General features: G+C 36.2%; 1 protein-coding gene and 1 pseudogene across 2 annotated transcripts; one reads left to right on the forward strand and one right to left on the reverse strand.

Moving 5' to 3' along the window:
• Positions 1-702: 702 nt before the first annotated feature.
• LOC143598616 (putative protein phosphatase 2C 4) lies at positions 703-3,415 on the forward strand. Its single transcript, XM_077076786.1, has 4 exons — positions 703-2,265; positions 2,352-2,465; positions 2,705-2,969; positions 3,099-3,415. The coding sequence occupies exons 1-4, from the start codon at positions 727-729 to the stop codon at positions 3,212-3,214; spliced, it is 2,034 nt and encodes a 677-aa protein (XP_076932901.1). The 5' UTR covers positions 703-726; the 3' UTR covers positions 3,215-3,415.
• A 7,448-nt stretch (positions 3,416-10,863) lies between these two features.
• On the reverse strand, positions 10,864-17,386 carry LOC143598617 (U-box domain-containing protein 33-like; annotated as a pseudogene). The gene is made up of 7 exons (XR_013147147.1): positions 17,062-17,386; positions 14,794-14,912; positions 14,593-14,702; positions 14,068-14,530; positions 13,095-13,625; positions 11,779-12,504; positions 10,864-11,219 (listed from the first exon to the last, which is right to left on the reverse strand). The product of XR_013147147.1 is annotated as a U-box domain-containing protein 33-like (transcript).
• Between the last annotated feature and the right edge of the window lie 565 nt (positions 17,387-17,951).

A 17,951-nucleotide genomic window follows, 5' to 3' on the forward strand; every position in this document is an offset into this window, starting at 1 on the left:
GTGAATTTGACATCTAAGCTTTAATAAATAATAATTCAAGATTTCAAGATTAACATTAAGATTTAATATACATAAATAATAAATTGGATGTGGCTCAATGGTAGAGCACTCATTTTAAAAGTGAGAGGTAGGAGGTTCAAACCTCACTATCACCAATTTATATGGGAGATATGAGGGATGACATTGGCTTGCCAGGGTTCGAGTCCTGATCTCACCCGGTTTTACCGACTCCTCGATGTCGTGCCATTTAGCGAGCGTGGGGGTCGGGTTTTATCCGGTGAATCCCTCGATAGGTGGACCGCTAGGGGCTCCGTCCGTCCGGACTAGTGGCGGGCTCGGGCTACCTTTAACCAATGGAGACCGCGTACGAAATACCCGGCGTTACTTAGTTGGTAGTTCCAAAAAAAATATACATAAGAGTAAAAGAATTATTTAATTTGAGACTAGTTTGAAAATATGTTTTGTCATTATTAAGATTCAAACAAAACTCAAACTGTTGAATTTTGTCGTATGAATTTAAAAACCTCCGTCCCAAAAGTCAACCCCTCTTTCTCTCTCTCTCTCTCTCTCTCTCTCATCCCACCACCTCCTTCACCATTCTTTTCACATAATTCTTCTTTCCCAACTAAACCAATATCCATCCCATGAAGAAGAAGAACACACATTCAATCTCCTCCAAGTAATATTATTATTATTATTCCATCCTTCCTTCCTTCCTAACCAATTATGGGAAACGACGTCGGTAAGCTCACCGTCTGTTTCACCGGACCAGACCGCCGTAAAAACATCGCCGGTATCATCCCTGACCCGTTAAACGATCTGGGTCACTCCTTTTGTTATGTTAGACCCGACCCATCTCGAATATCCTCCTCCAAGGTCCATTCCGAGGAAACCACGACGTTCAGGATAATATCCGGAGCGTCGGTTTCCGCTAACACCTCCACCCCACTGTCCACATCATTCCTTGATGTATACTCTTATAATATTAATGATAAGAGCTCGAGTTTCGAGAGCTCCACTAATTTTGCATCAATTCCTCTGCAACCTCTGCCAAGGACCTGCTCAGGTCCTTTGCACGGCCCGAATCACACTGGTGTGTATTCAGGCCCAATTGATCGAGGGTTTATGTCGGGCCCGATTGAGAGGGGTTTTCAATCGGGGCCGCTCTTTTCTGGTCCCCTTGATCAGTTCCAAAGAAGCTATTCCCATGGTGGGTTGGCTTTTAATTTTAAACCCAGATCCAGAAAGCGGAATTTGATCAAGGTCATCCAACGGGCGATTTCTCGTACTTTTAGGCAGCACTCGAGTGTTGCCCCGGTTAATAAAAACGCGGGTAGTTTGAAAGATCATCATGGTTGGGTTAATGAGAAACAAAATGAATTGACTATTAGTAGTCTTAATTTGAACAGTGAAGGTAGTTTTTTGGATGATGATGATTGCTTGAATCAGAGTCAGAACCTTCAATGGGCTCAAGGGAAAGCAGGGGAAGATAGAGTGCACGTCGTCGTTTCGGAAGAGCATGGTTGGGTGTTTGTTGGGATTTATGATGGATTTAGCGGTCCGGATGCGCCTGATTTTCTCTTGTCTAATTTGTATGCAGCTGTTCATAAGGAACTCAAAGGATTATTATGGGATGATCAGACCGACTCATCGAATTCAAATCCTGAGCAACCCTTAGATGTTGTGGAGTCTAATATTAATGATCAAAGTTTAAACAACCTGCTACCGAGTTATATTCATAAGCAGGAAAGTTATCCATGTGCTAATAATGATCCTGAAACAAATTTAAGGAGAAAGAGGACTAAAGTTAGAAACCGGGCGAATTATAAAAGATGGAAGTGTGAATTCAACCGGGAGAGACTAGAACTTGAAAGAAGGTTACAGGAACAAGTTAACTCAAACGGGTCGAAGTCAGTTAATCATTCGGATGTGTTGAAAGCGCTTGCTAAAGGGCTAGAGAAGACGGAAGAGGCTTATTTGGATATTGCCGACCAGATGCTTTATGAAAATCCTGAACTAGCTTTGATGGGTTCTTGTGTTCTTGTTATGTTAATGAAAGGGGAAGATGTTTATGTGATGAATGTTGGTGATAGTCGAGCGGTTTTGGGTAAGAAATCTGAGCCCGATATTTGGAGACAAGATTTAGAGAAGATTAATGAAGAAACATGGTATGATCTTGAGGTTTTTGATGCGGATATTACGGATACAGATCCATGTTTAACTGCTTGTCAGCTTAGTATGGATCATAGTACATCCATTAATGAGGTATAATCAAACAAAATAATTTCAGTTCAAGTTTTATTAGCCTTCCAAATGTTGTTTCTCAAGTTAAGTTTATTAAATTTGTGCAGGAAGTTGAAAGAATAAAGAGAGAACACCCTGATGATGCGTGCGCAGTGATGAATGATCGTGTCAAAGGGTCGTTAAAGGTCACACGAGCTTTCGGGGCTGGTTTTCTGAAACAGGTAGTTGTTATAAAGATTTGATCAATCTGGTTGATGTTAAGAAAAGCAAATTGGTATTGATTCCTTTTAGTTCTTTGATAAAAGTAGATTCTCATGTGTTGGAATCAATGGGAGATTGAATATTCTTGAGCAAGTTTTTTCGAGTTGTTGGCTTTCGCGTCGACATTCATACTATTATAATTTTATTTACAACTAAAACATTGTTTGATAAAAAACTTAACTTTTTCTTACTTGTGCAGCCGAAATGGAACAATGCGTTACTTGAAGCGTTTAGGATCGATTATGTGGGAAACGGGCCATACATAAACTGCCACCCGTACCTTCACCATCACAGACTGGGCCCGAGAGATCGGTTCTTGATATTATCCTCAGACGGGCTTTACCAATACTTCACTAACGAGGAGGCGGTTTCTGAAGTCGAGCGTTTTATTCAATGGTCACCTGAAGGCGATCCTGCTCAGCATTTAGTAGAAGAAGTTCTTCTCCGTGCAGCTAAGAAAGCCGGTAATAATCTCAACTTATAAAAAACTACTGTATTATAGAATAATGAAAAACCTTTAACGGGTTAGGAAAAAATTGCTTATAAAAAGGGAATTTGTATGGTTTAAATATCTTATGTTTCGGTTTTGATAGGTCTGGATTTCCATGAGTTGTTGGAAATACCACAAGGGGATCGAAGGCGTTACCATGACGATATTTCGATTATTGTGATTTCACTTGAAGGAAGGATATGGAGATCATGTGTATAAAGACAAGACACGACACGGCTATAAACATAGAAGTCCAAAATAAAACGGTTTTTGTTACATAAAATAGCTAGATACAAACTCTACTTGTGTTCAATTTTTCTATATGTGCTTAGAACTTGTATACATGTTCCATGTTAAAATTGCAAATATGAAACTGTCATGCCAGAATTGCAAATATTCTAATAAATGACGTTTCTTACAACAAGTTATGTACATCAATCACGGATTTTGCTTCATAATTGAAATTTTTTATCATCAAGTTATTTATGGCTTTTCTTTGATTTATAAAATTATATTAGTTGCGTGGCTTGTAAACTTGTATAAACAAAACCGGATACATACTTAAAGTTGGTTGCATATAATTCAAAAGCAAATGAGAGTTTCGATTCTAAAGTCTTCGATTATTTAAAGACAAAACACGTAGGTTCCGGTCAAAGTCCTAGAATATGTTGGATAAATGATATCAATGCATGTTGTTCTCAACTGTCAAGATTTTGAAAACGTGTGATGAAACCAATTTCCCATTTAAGGAAAATGACTTAATTTGATTTAGTATAATACTATTAACATTTAGTTTTAGTCAAACAAACCGCGTGGATGAAACATGGTGAGCCGGTGACGAAAAGTCAAAGTATGTTTCATGGTTGACTTTCTAAAATAAAGACCTTTTAATGTTTATTTTCCCTTTTTTTATAAACACCGACTAGATTTTCTTTTTGTTTTACCATTATGCATCAATTAGTTTACTATATATATATATATATATATATATATATATATATATATGTATTAAAGGGATTATTCTATAAACAGTAACCAACTTTGAAATTTGTTTCAATCAGGTCACTGATAACAACTTTTGTTCCAATCAGGTCATTGAATTTTCATTTTTGTTTCAATCCTAGATATTTTACCTATATAGTAGGTAATCTAGGTTTTTTTTTAAAAAAAATTCAAAAAAATTAACAAAAAAACCATAATTCAAAATATAAAACAAAAACAAAAAAAAGTAAAAAAAAAAAAAACTAAAACGTTTCGTCATTTGTCCTCGTTCAACAAACAAAAAAACCGACCCGAAACCCGTTTTGACCTTTCCGACCCGGACCCGTTCTGACCGGAACTCGTTCCGACCCGAACCAAAACAACTCATTTTAGTCAAAACGTGCTGAAACAAGCTGTTAAGTGCTGAAACGAACTGAAAAATCGCTTAAACGAGCTGTTAGGTGCTGAAACGAACTGAAAAATCGCTTAAATGAGCAGTTAAGTGCTGAAACGAACTGAAAAACCGCTTATACGAGCTGTTAGGTGCTGAAACGAACTGAAAAATTGCTTAAACGAGCTGTTAGGTGCTGAAACGAACTGAAAAATCCATAAACGAGCTGTTAGGTGCTGAAACGAACTGAAAACCCGCTTAAACGAGCTGTTAGTTGCTGAAACGAACCGAAAAATTGCCTAAACGAGCTGTTAGGTGCTGAAACGAACTGAAAAAACGCTTAAACGAGCTGTTAGGTGCTGAAACGAACTGTAAAATCACTTAAACGAGCTGTTAGGTGCTGAAACGAAATGAAAAATCGCTTAAACGAGCAGTTAAGTGCTGCAACAAACTGAAAAAAATCGCTTAAACGAGCCTTTTCTGTTAAAACGAGCTGTAGCGTGTTGAAAACGCACTGATTCGTTGGTCCAAAAAAAAACCTGACTCGAAACCCGTTTTGACTCGTTATGACCTTGACTCGTTCTAACCCGAACCTGTTTACCCTAACCCGTTCCTACCCGAACCAAAACAACCATTTTTTAAGTGACCCGTTTCAACCTTAACCCGTACCGACCCATGACCCGTTTCGACCCAACCCAACCCAACCCATTTGCCATCTCTAAATTAACAATATAACTAAAAGAATTGTAATTTATTGCAAAAAAAAATCGAACATCTTTGCATTTTTTTATTCAATTTTGCAATTTATTGCAACTTTCCGAACTTTTTTTTGCAAATTTTTGAAATTTTAAAATTATATTTCGCATTTTTACTAATTTTCACAACCTTTAAAAGTTATTATGCAAAGTAAAAATATTGAAAAATAAAAACAAAAAACCTAAATTACCTGCTATCCAGGTAAAATATCTATGATTGAAACAAAAATAAAAGTTTAATAACCTAATTGGAACAAAAGTTTTTATCAGTGACCTAATTGAAATAACTTTCAAAGTTGGTTACTATTATATAGAGTAATCCTATATTAAATAATAGAGTATTTGATGTGTGAGTATATTTTACTATTCATATTACTATACATTTTATAAAAAAGTGTGTTTATTTATTTTCTGTTTTCTTAATGATAGGCATAAACACTATTTAATTTTAAGCATTTTTGTTTATTTTTTTATCGGACAATAAACAGAGACTTGCTTATGTACTTTGTATGGGTTGGCCCAATGACAAAAAGTAGGGGTGTGCGTGGTATGGTTCAGTGCGGTTTTTGTCTAAAACCAAAATTTTGGAGTTTTTGAAACTGTTCGGTCTCAGTTTTTTCAGTTTATTGGATTTCGTTTTGGTTTCGGTTCGGTTTTGATCTTATCTGTTTTTTCCATTTAAAGCTTGAAAATTTTTGGCCGAAAAAAAAGTTGACAAAAATGTTAATTTAGGTATAAATAATTTTGTTAATTGTAAAATAATAGACCATTATACATTTGATAAAAAATATTGGAGTTACATATTTATTAAATTCTTATAAATTACTTAATATAAAATATAAAAACAAAAATTTAGGAATTCAGTTCAGTTCGGTTTTTTTTACATGCAAAATCAAAACCGAACCGTTAGTGCGGTTTTTACAAAAACATAAAACCAAACCGTCGGTTTTGTTTCGGTTCGGTCCCTTCGGTTTGGATTTTTTGTTTTTTCTGTTTCGGATTGGTTTTTTTGGTTTCTTGCACACCCCTAACAAAAGGTCGCCGCCAGCTGGCCCAACCTGCTAGAAGGCCCATTTATGGTCAAACCCGGACGACCTCATGATCGAACTGGTTATCAAAAAGATCTCAGTATTCTTTCATTGAGTCACCCATATCCCCTCCAAAGTGTTTTTTGTGAAGGTTGAACATGAGTTTCTTTTGAGAAACTTAGTCTTCCTACCACTACAACACTGGAAAGGATTTTAAGCATTTTTTATTGGTTCAGCGTGCTACATGTAACTAATATATCGATCCACTAATGTTTTATTATTCTTTTGTCAAGTTACAAGGAATAATGCATACGGTATAACTATCGTCAACCACCATCATCGTTTTGGTTTGGTACCGACGAAAAACCACAACACCATGACACCGTCGCCGACAACAAGTAGAAGCGAGAAGAAACAATTTTTGTGGTGGTGCGTTTGTGAGAGAGTAGACAGAGAGGGAGAGACGAAGAGTTGAGAGAGAAAGGGTGTCGGAAAAGCGGTCACTTTTATGAGTAAACATGCATGTGTAGTTCGACGTTTTTGGGTATCCTATTTTGTTTGGTTTTTAGTCCCGTCGCAACGCACGGGTCGCAAAAACTAGTTGTTCAATAATTTATTATTATTTTACTATTAGCATACAACTCTATTTAGGTAAAACAAAAAATGATTAGAGTTCTTGAGAGGAACCCGGTTTTGGGAGGGGGACACATGAAAGCAATATGTTTTTGTATGATGTTAATTTATTATCTTCCATAGTTCTTGAGAGGAACCCGGCTCATTATATTTCGTATTTCTCAGGTAGTGTTTGATATGACGTAATGATTGGCGGAATCAAATGGATCATTCCAAAAAAAATGAAATAAAACATGTTGATTGTCATTTATCAATAGACTAATCATTCCCAAGGAACGCAATTTCTTTCATATAAAGCATTTTTCATTCTTTAATAAAAAATGGTTTCTATTTCATTCTTTTTAGAAACAGAATGAAAAATGATCAATAACAATAATAATAATAAGATAAAATGACAAAAGACGTCCTTTATGTTTGCACGGGTTTTCAATAGACGTCATTTGACAAACTTAATGACAGAAAACATCCTTTACGTATAAAAACTTTATCATGTTTTGTCCTTTGGTGCTAACCCAGTTAACTTTTCTTGTTAAATATGGTCATGTACAAGGCACATGAGTGCATTTTAGTAAATTTGCATATTTATCTATTAACTGAAAATAAAAAACATAAATATAATTAAAAAAACATTTTAAAAAATAAATTAAAAGATTATTATATATAGAAATAATATTCCCTGCCTCTCCCTTCTTTTTCACTCTCTACACCACCACCACCACATCTCACCATCACCATGGTTGCTATAACACCATCCTAACGCATCAAAAAGATTAATTCTTCATCTTAATCTTGTACTTTGTTCTTGAGTAACCAGCCCCAACCCCGAACCCGACCCGGTTGCTTGCCCTATGACGTACACCACCAGTGCCGGCGCCAACGATATTCGGCGACTCATTAACATCTTCTACAGTCGATAACAAATCGTTAACGGGAAGAGAAGAATCTATATTTTGAGCTCGGGTAATAAATTCTAGGGCAGCGCATGAACACAATCGCCAAACCCTAGCGCGTCTTTACGAATAGATGAAACCCTGAATTGGGTTCGAATTGAATGGGGGTTCCAATCGGTGGATGTTTAAGGAATAGATGCAGACACAACTAAACCGACTTATTTCAGATCCACACAAAAACATGATTTGTTCAGATTCGGGTTTTTCATCGGTTGATGTTGATGGGAACAACGATGGTGTGGTATGCCGGTGTGATGACGGTGGTTTTTTGTCTGACGAGGTTGCCGGAACAAGAGCCGTTGCTCAGAGAAGTTGAAGAGAGAGAGAGAGAAAAGAGAGATGGTATTTATGTTTAAGAATTGGGTATTTTTATTTATGTATATATTTACAAAATTATCCTCATATGGAATGAACATAACCAAATTTAATGAAAAAAGTTAACTGAGTTATGGTCAAAGAACAAAACGTGATAGAGTTTTTATACGTAAATGATGTTTTCTGTCATTAAGTTTGCCAAAGGACGTCTATTGACAAACCGTGCAAACATAAAGAACGTCTTTTGCCGTTTTGTCTAATAATAATAATAATAATGTTGTTGTTATTATTATTATTATTATAATAATTATTATTATTAAACAAGAATTATACCCGGCGCGTTGCGCCGAACAGTTGGTTGGTAAAACCCGAATGATAGGATGGCGATTTAACATGAATTCGATCAGTATCTGTTACGTTCATTATGATATAAACAACGTGGATAAAATCCAATCGTTAAAACAGAAACCAAAAATATTCCGTCAAATTAATATATTAATAACAAAGAATTTAAAGACGTTTATTCGTCCGGTAAAACAAAAATAAAAAAAAATTGTCAAAATAATATATTAATAACAAAGAATTTAAAACGACGTTTATTCATTCGGTAAAACACAAGCATTGCGGTCCCCGGTGTTGCGGGGGTGAGTCTGTAAAACTCATGCGTTGGAAAAGCCGAGCATTACGATGGCGAGTCGATGCGAATTCAATCAGTTTCAATTACGGTATAACCAACGTTGGTAAAACCCAATCGTTAAAATCCAAAAAATATAAATTTGTCAAATTAACTTATGAAAAATCTAAATAATTTAAATGACGTTATTCGGTCGGTAAAACCCGAGTGTTGTAGTCCTCGGTGTTGTGCAGGTGAGTCGTTAAAACCCGAACATTGTATGTGCCACACGTTGCAGTGGTAAGTCGATGCTAATTCGGTCAGTTTTAGATACGTTCGCTACAGTACCAGAATTAAAGAAAAAATCAATAAAACCCCGGCGTTGGTAAAAGGTGAGTATTGTGAGTGTCGAGCGTTGCGGCGGTGAATCGGTATAACATGAGTCTTGGTAAAACCTGAGTGTTGTCGGTCCTGTATATTATGACGGTAAATCGACGTGAATTTGACCGATTTCAATTATGTTCGTTACGATATCTAAACTAAAACACTAAAAAAACATAAAAGTTAATTTGACCAACGGTTTTGTGCCACTTGGGCCAATAGATGGCCAAGCGGCACCAAACTTTACAATTATTATATAGTAATAATTATCATCATTATTTTATTATAGTGTAACCATTATTAAATTATAGTTGTTATAGTTTTATTATTATATTGCATTATGTTAGGCTGAGGGTAGTGGGGCGCGGACCACGGGGCGCGAACGACGTGGCAGCCGCGCACACCACTACTACCTTCTCGTGAACGGGGGCGTGGTTGGCCGGGGCGAGCCGGACCACGGGGCTCGATCGAGCTGTTGGGCATGGGGTGGATCAAAAACTTGGGGGTGGATCAATCAAGTCCCGCCACACTCTATGGGGCTTGATCTTTTGCCACGTCAGCGCTTACGTGTCGTAAATATATTGGATCACTTGGATGTGGATCAAGCCCCACTACCCTTAGCCTTATTACCTATTATGTGTAAATAGTTTATCATTAATAAAAAAAGTAATAAAGTGATGATTCATTTCATTTCTACGTGGTAGTCAAACAAGACAATGAAATAGTAATGATTCATTACATTCCGTTGTCCATTTCATTATCTAGTTCATTCCATTACCCCATTAACCATACCCAACATACCCTTAATATTAAGATTTAAATCGTTATATCAACTTATTAAAACTCAAAACTAACTCGAAAATATTTGTTGTGGTGGCCTTCGATCATATCTAAAACTTTGGATGGTCATATAGTGTTCCTTTGTTCCTTGTTATTAAAATGTTTTCAAGGACCCCTATAAAAATTTATAAACTAATTTAAAACTACAAAAATCTAAGAGAAAAACAAAACCACTTCCAACCCTTTGAGTAAATAACACAAACTTTTCTTCATAAAGAAATTAATATCACATATATAGCATCTATTCACATACAAATAAAGTTAACCTTAACATAAAAATTGTTTATTCTAAGCATATATGTGTCAATTGATATTATTCTCTAGTTTATCAAACACGCAAAAAGGTTGGAGCCAGATCAAACTAATGCAAAAGACTTGTAACCAAATTAGAATAAAGCAATCATAATATTTTGTTTGATTTGGTTGGTTTCAAGGTCTAAATATTATTTTCATATGAAATCCAAATCTTTAAGTCATTGATTGTAATACAAATCAATTTATTTCAACTCTGCACAATACTTAAATAGTATTTTCACTCTTTCTTGCAATTACAAGTGCAAATAACAAATCTAGTCTCTATTTCAACACAAGTCTGATCCAAAAGTTATAATTTTTTTTTTCGCAAACTGAAATTAAAAGTTCACGGTAAACGCATTATAAAGTCAATAACCTTGATACATGATGGTCAAGATAACAACTCCAATGGTAGTCAATAACCTTGATACATGATGGTAAAGTATTAATTGTAAATTAAAACATGTAAACTTGAAGTTATTCACCAATAAAAGATTTGAGGTTTGTGGACAATGTAATATATCAAAGAAGTAAGATTTATGATAAAATACAAAATTCATTTACTTGGTATGCATAAAATTTATTCAATCATTTTCACCATTTTTTTTTAATTCCTATACAGAGTCTTGTTCTTGGAATCAATGCTTCATCTTTCTTTCATTTGTATCATAGCACAAAATTTTAATTGTATACATGATGATATTGAAGATATCTTGTTTCTATAATCTTGTTATAATGTACACATATGTTTTGAGCTCACTGATACATTGCCATCAGTCAACATTTCTTCCTCTATTATATATCTACTATGTTCAATATTCTCTAACGGTACCGCTGACAAACCACAAAGTACTATAGACTCAAGGATTACACAACCAGTCTTGAATCGCAGCCCGAATATTATGATTCGGAGTAAGATCCAAATGGTCAAGTTTTAAGTTTGTCATTGGAGACGTTTCACGTCCGTTTTTCAACCATCCACGCAACGCTTCACCTTCGTAAGTGAAACCGTCTGCCGCCAACTGCGGATCATGCATGATCTCCTGTAAAAAAGAAAAAAAAAACAATCGAACCGTTAAACCAACTCCATTTGTTGTAAGTGCATAAAAAGTGGGGGAAATGACTAAAATTGACATTTTGATCTAACATGTTATCAAAGTAGTCATTGATTTTTAGCGTTTATAAAATAGGCATATCCAAAAGTAAACTAACTAATCAAATAAGGCCAAATAAGCACGCCTGACTAAGAAAGCTGAAATTTCGCCGGCACAAAAATCTTTGAAAATACAACGGAGGCCCATAAAATAAACCAATAATAGCAAATCAAGTGTAAAGCGCCGGCTAAAATCAAGCTGCTGCCTAAAAGTGCCGACTAGATTTCAGCCGGTTTCTTTCTAAGCTGGGTACAATTCAGCCGTCGTTTTACACTTGTTATGCCGTTCTTGGTTTATATTATGGACCCCATTGTAACTTTTAAAAATTTTTGTGCTGGCTAAATTTCCGCCTTCTTAGCCAGCTGTGCTTATTTGGTCTCTATTTGATTTATCAGATCAAAATGTCTATTTTTTTAATTTCCCTAAAAAGTGGCACTCCAAAAATCACCTTTAGAATGGGGCACAGGAAAGAAGACGGCACCCGGCGGTCTTCAAGCACAGACAACTGCTCAAGTTCTTTAACCATAACCATGGAGATCACGGGCCGCTCTTTAGAGTTCAACTCACAGCATTGCAAACCCAAATCAGCTAACCATTTAGCCACAAAACCGGGCCACTCGCCAGCTGACGCATCCAAAATCGAGACCAAATCACAATCCGAAACTGCTTTTCTCACTTCATTAGCTAACCCAGCTGACCGACTACCAGTGATTAACCACAAAATAATCATCCCAAAAGAGTAAACATCAGATTTAGCTGTCAAGTCTCCCGTTTGAAGAAAATCGGGATCAGTAAACAAAAACGCTCCATTAGAAGACGGCTTAGAATACTGGCGAAAGCTACGACACCGAAATGTTTCCTCGTTGACCAGTTTGGAGACTCGGAAATTGCGTAGTTTAGTGCAGAGTTTAGAATCGAGAACAATGTTTTCAGGGCTTAAATTCCCGTGTAGCAGCTTTTCGGGTCTAGTACCGTGCAAGAACAAAAGGGCGTTTGCAATTTCGGATATGATTCGGGTTCGGGTTTTCCAGGACGTGGAAATAGAGTTGTGTTTATGAGAAAAGTGACTCTCGAGGGTCGTTGGTGTGTTCACGTAAACAAGCGCTTGGGCTTCGTGACATACACCAATTAAACTTAGTATATGCTTATGTTGTAGTTTCCCAACCAGCTGAACCTGTGTGATGCAAACAGAACTTGGTTTGTAACAGAAATAATCGACATAACGGAACTAAAATAACCGAACCCAATCAATCACCTAAAAATTTCAAAACCAAATTCTTGACCCAAATTCATTATTTTGGGTCATTTTTCTTTTCGGATCAAAATTTTCAAGCACAAATGACAAAAAAAAAAAAAACGAAACCAAACACATAAAAATCGTAAGAACTGACATTTATTATTGAATTAGTGGATGGTAATTTTTATTTTAAATGTTAAGTAACTTATAAAAAAATTAAAAATGGTGTAGCCCAAACATTTAAGGCCCACACGTGTAATAATCAATTAATCAATTATTAAAAGAAAATTAATTAAAACCAAAGTTTCAGGCCCAAATTCTTTATTACGAGTCTCTTTTTTAGGTTCAAAGCCTAATTGGCAACCTGTTGTGAATACCATAAACTGAAACTAAACGGTTTGCAAAAACCCAAAAATCGAATTTTTAGTTTTTGGTTCGGGTTTGAGTCCAAAATTGACACGTGCACGCTTCTACATGTGTATGTGTGTGTGTCAGAGAGAGAGAGAGAGAGAGAGAGAGAGACTAACCTCTTCTTGAAACTCCTGTTGAGCTTGCAAATTATTTGTATGCAGTTTCTTTATCATGACTGTTCTATTCAACATTTCGCCTTTATACAAAGAACAACCATAACTTTCATACCCGATCTTGAAGCTCTCCGAAAACCCACACGTTGCGGTTTCCAAATCCACCAATGAAAACTCAGTTAATCTCAATGCTGTACACGATACACTTCCCGCTTGCCCCCGAACCTTCCACCTATCGAGCCAGTTTGTCGCTTCAAACCGTTGTCTTTGAACCGTTAGTTTTTCAATCTTTAAAGTTGCAACAGATGCTTCGATAAGTTTAAGTTCTTCACATGATTCTTCACGTCTACGGTTTGCTTCAAGTACTTGATTCTCTAAGATTGCTATGTTTGTCATCAACTTATGCAATTCTTTTAATGTTGATTCCTTTCGTTCCATGAGTTTCTCATTTTCTTGTCTTGCCGCGTTTAGTTTATCCTCTGATGCTTTTCTTAACTCGACTTCTTGAGCATGAGCGGATTCATGGGCCTTCACCTAAAGAAGTCAAAGAAAAGGTTGAGTTGTGAAGTCATATCTATTACATTTTAATATTTGTGAGATTTACACTTGTCATTTCTTATTTAAAAACGGTTGACTAATTCGTTTCATATTGAAACTTGAAGAAGAGTTTGTTGACTTCAGGAGTCAAACGGCATGCATTTGACTCCCCATGAGCAGATTCATAGGCCTTCACCTGATATATCAAATGAAAGGTTGACTTCTGAAGTCAAATATATTGCATTTCAAATCCAAAATCTTGTTAAAACTTCTTGTTATGTAAACTTAATTCAACTTTTTTCCATCAGTAATATTTTGTGAGATTTACACTTGTCATTTCTTTTGTGGAAACTGTTGACTTAACTTGTTTCATATTGGAATTTGAAGAGTAGTTTGTTTGACTTCAGGAGTCAAACAAATATAAAATATGAAATCCCACCTTGTTGTTCGCCTCCAAAGCGTGTGATTCTAATCTTTTCCGCTTTAAGAGCTCTTGAAACGCTTCATTCTTGGTTGCTTCAACTTCCAAGTTGACTTCTTCAAGCTGTTTGCATAAGCTTTCTTCTTCAACTTTCAGATCATGTTCAGATGAATACCCGGATTCTGAAGAAGCGTTCGACTGTAAACTCCTCGTCATGCTTGTACTTCCTGGAATAAAACCTGTGCTTGAGCTGGACCGGTGGTAAACTTGCTGTACTTCCCTTTCAATGGTTGGATAACGTAACGATTGTGACCTTAACGCGCTGGAATCTTGATGGGTTGATGATGGCAGATCATAGTCAATAGCTGGTTCTCGGGTGAATAGAAGTTGACCTTTGTTGACCAACCATATTTGACAAAACGGTGGAGCGTTTTTGGCAGCATAACTTGATTTGCTCGATTTTTTCTTCACCTTCATCCAACTGTATGCAATACTTCTTTTACTTTTATTTTCAGATATTTTTAAAAATAATAGAACGCTTACTTTTCCGGGGCGGCTCCCATAACTAGCTTCTGCACCTGATATTTGTTAACCAAATCCATAATTCCTTTACGGACTTGATCGTTTTCGGTAGTCACAACGTACGCTTTAACCTACACACAAAAGTTTGCCAGTAATATAATACTAATATGTTACTTTTCAGAAGTCAAAAACAGATGATCTATTGAACGATTGAAAATATACCTTTGAACGAGAGCAAAGGTTCATGTATTCAAGTAGAAGCTTCTCCATCTCGTCTCTCTCCTCTCTTCTATATGCAGACACAACATCAGGGTTTGCTTGAGTTGCTGGTAGTTTTCCCACTACATTTAGAAACCATAAATCATATAATATGTGCATTAAGAGTATTGTTTAGTTGCCATTTAGCTATTATAGCAGATTTCTATGTGTAAATATAGCTATTTTGCTTTTGTATAGGGACACGCTAAGTCGTTAACTATGCAATTGAAGACACAAAAATATTCATCCCTATGTGACTGCATGGTATCAAAGCCATGGTGGCCTGAACCTCGCCGGATAGTTAAACCGTAGTAGCACCGGTCCGCAGTCCACCCTTTCTCCTCCGTCAGTTAGATGTCAAGAATGCCATCTTAAATGGCATCCTTTAGGATTGGACATCTAAATTATGCCGGCTGACACTGTATCACCCTAGGCAAATCCTACATCGGTCGTGGACCGGAGAGATTCTTGATTCATAAGAAATGTCCTGCCCTGCCTAGAACATCACTATCGCGTTTTTGGCATCGGCTGCAAAGAAGATGAAAACTCCACAGTCAAGCGTGCAAAGGTTAGAGTAGTACCAAAATGGGTGACCTCCTGGAAAGTCATTGGTGATACGAGGAGCCGGATGTTATAAAGATACTCATTATATGGTCTCAACCAGTCTCCTAGAGCATGGTTTGAATGACTTCCTGACATTCTTAAGAGACTTTTGCATGAAATTTGGGTCCTGAGATGATTTAGTATTCTTTAGAAATCACCTAAAGCGACAAATCATTCTTGTAGTCTATGTGCAGGGGTGGCCCCGGCCGCCCTGTTTTTTCGCGCATTAGTGTAAATTTAGTTGTTTTTCGCTGGAATTTTTTATACATAGTGTAATTTTACCTGTTTTCGGCCAAAAGTTTGAGCCCCCCCCCCCCCCCGACATTCGTAACCAAGCTTCGCCACTGCCTATGTGGCCAACATTATCATCACTTGAGATGATAGCCTTAGGGTTTAATAATCAGAACAACTCCTACAATCTCAATTTTAGGTTACTAATTTGCGACATCTTCAATTCCTATTTTATATAGCTATTTGTGCAAGTATTTTTATGATTAAGAAGTAACTGTCTAATTACATTCTATCTCAACGAAAGTATGTCCTTAATGTGCTTCCTAAGTGTGGTTTATAAGGATGCAAAACCAGATCCTCATAGTAGTTAAGTCTTCCATGAGACAACCAAACACATTGAAGTTGATTGTCACTTAATTAAAGACCATGTTGTGGAACACAACCTTACATGGATCTACCTGTGCGTATCATAACTCAACATCAACTTGCAGATGCCACTATATAAATAACAAATAGATTGCATTGTTAGAAGTTGGAGATTATTATCGCTTTGGCTCCAACTTGAGAATAGTAATATTAAATTGTTACTAATATAGCATAGCTGTCATATTGTTGTCATTTAGCTGCCATAACATAATACTAGCTAGTGCAACTAATTTACTCCCGTATAAATATCAACATAATTATTCAATAGGAAACAAAGAAACATTCTATGTCTCTGTGACCTCACTATGTTTCATTTAACAAGATCAACTTGATTTTCTTTATGTTCTACAATAACATAGATCACCTTACTGTGCATTGACTGGAGTGGTTATTTTAAGCCAACTAATCTTGTCTTTTGTTCTTTTCGTGCTCTTTAAATATCATGATTGGTTAGAGATGATACAAGATGTTCATATGTAATGATTAAACAATCTAACTACTCTTCAAGATCATGTTATTAAAAGGCTGATTACACTTAGTCAAACCTGTTCTAATAACTTTAAAAGATTTTTGCAGATAAAATATTTCTTTGACCCATGAAGTGTTGTGCAAAATATACTCTTTTTTTTTTGGTTATGAAAGCTATATGTTTGGTTACAATGTCTCATTTTCTGGCAAAACATTAACATTAACAAGCACTAACTGACTATAGTATGAAATATACCTTCAAAAGGAAAACTGCAATTTGACTTAAAAGTCAAACAGACTATTTTCAACCTCAAAATCAAAACAAACTTCTGAATAAATTTTGTTACACGTTACAATATACACCAACTTAAAGAAAATTTACTAGCATATGCTGAAATCATATCAATTTGCAGTTTGGATACTTCAGGTTTGACCAAGCTACCGGTCAACTTATACCAAAACAGAAACTAATTATGAATCTAGAAAGCAATTAGACAAACTCACGAAGTGTTGGAATAAAGGGCGAAGGCTGATGAACATGAAGTATGCAAATCTCTCGATCTCTAAACCTCCTAAAAGTCCAATGAAACAAAGACACCGCCTTTTCAACACACTTCCCAACCGCCACAAAAACCTTATCACCGCCGCCGATTTCCGTTGCCGGGGGACTATTCCGGCGAAACCCATCTGGGAAAGTGGCCGGAGAAGAAAACCCAGAACGGGTTCCGGTGGCATGGTGAGAGAAGGGTGAGATGGTATCAGAAGCATCATTGAGGAAGAAATGAAATTATGATGTTTCTTGGAAAGATTGAATTTTGATGTGATTTGAATAAATTCATGTGATTTGAATTGAGGAGAGGAATGATTTTAGTCGTTGCAAAGGAAAAGTAAGCTTGACTTTGAGTTAGACGCGATTGTGACGTGTGTGAGATTAGTGGTTTAGGTAGTAGACTAGAGGCAGGTTGGAGTTTAATTTGCATAAAATAATAATAATGGTGGAATGAAGATGAAAAGAGAGAAAAGTGACAAATTTGTATGTTTTGTATATGAGAGAATAAAGAGAAATCTGTATTTTCTCACTCTGGTATATGGAACGATTCTACAGGTTTGACACTGAAAATGATTTTGCGAACTTTGGACCATCGTGATATTTGGGCGGGTCAATCTGACTCCTTCCGTTAAATATTTTCGTTTAAGTCCGTTTATTTGCAGGGTATTTTAGACTTTTTACAAATGAAATTTTGGCCAGTCATATATGTGCCCCTCTGTTAGTTATATTTTTTAAAAGCTTGAAAATACCAACTTGCCGGGAAAAATGACAATCCGACCACCGGGTATTATCTTCTTCCTCCATCCTCCATATTCTTCCCCCTTCTCCACCCTTCTTCCTCCCT

The sequence above is a fragment of the Bidens hawaiensis genome, unplaced genomic scaffold (assembly GCF_021521415.1).
Source record: "Bidens hawaiensis isolate Kalapana, Puna unplaced genomic scaffold, B.hawaiensis_p1.1 tig00050580_1, whole genome shotgun sequence".
Classification (NCBI taxonomy): domain Eukaryota; kingdom Viridiplantae; phylum Streptophyta; class Magnoliopsida; order Asterales; family Asteraceae; genus Bidens; species Bidens hawaiensis.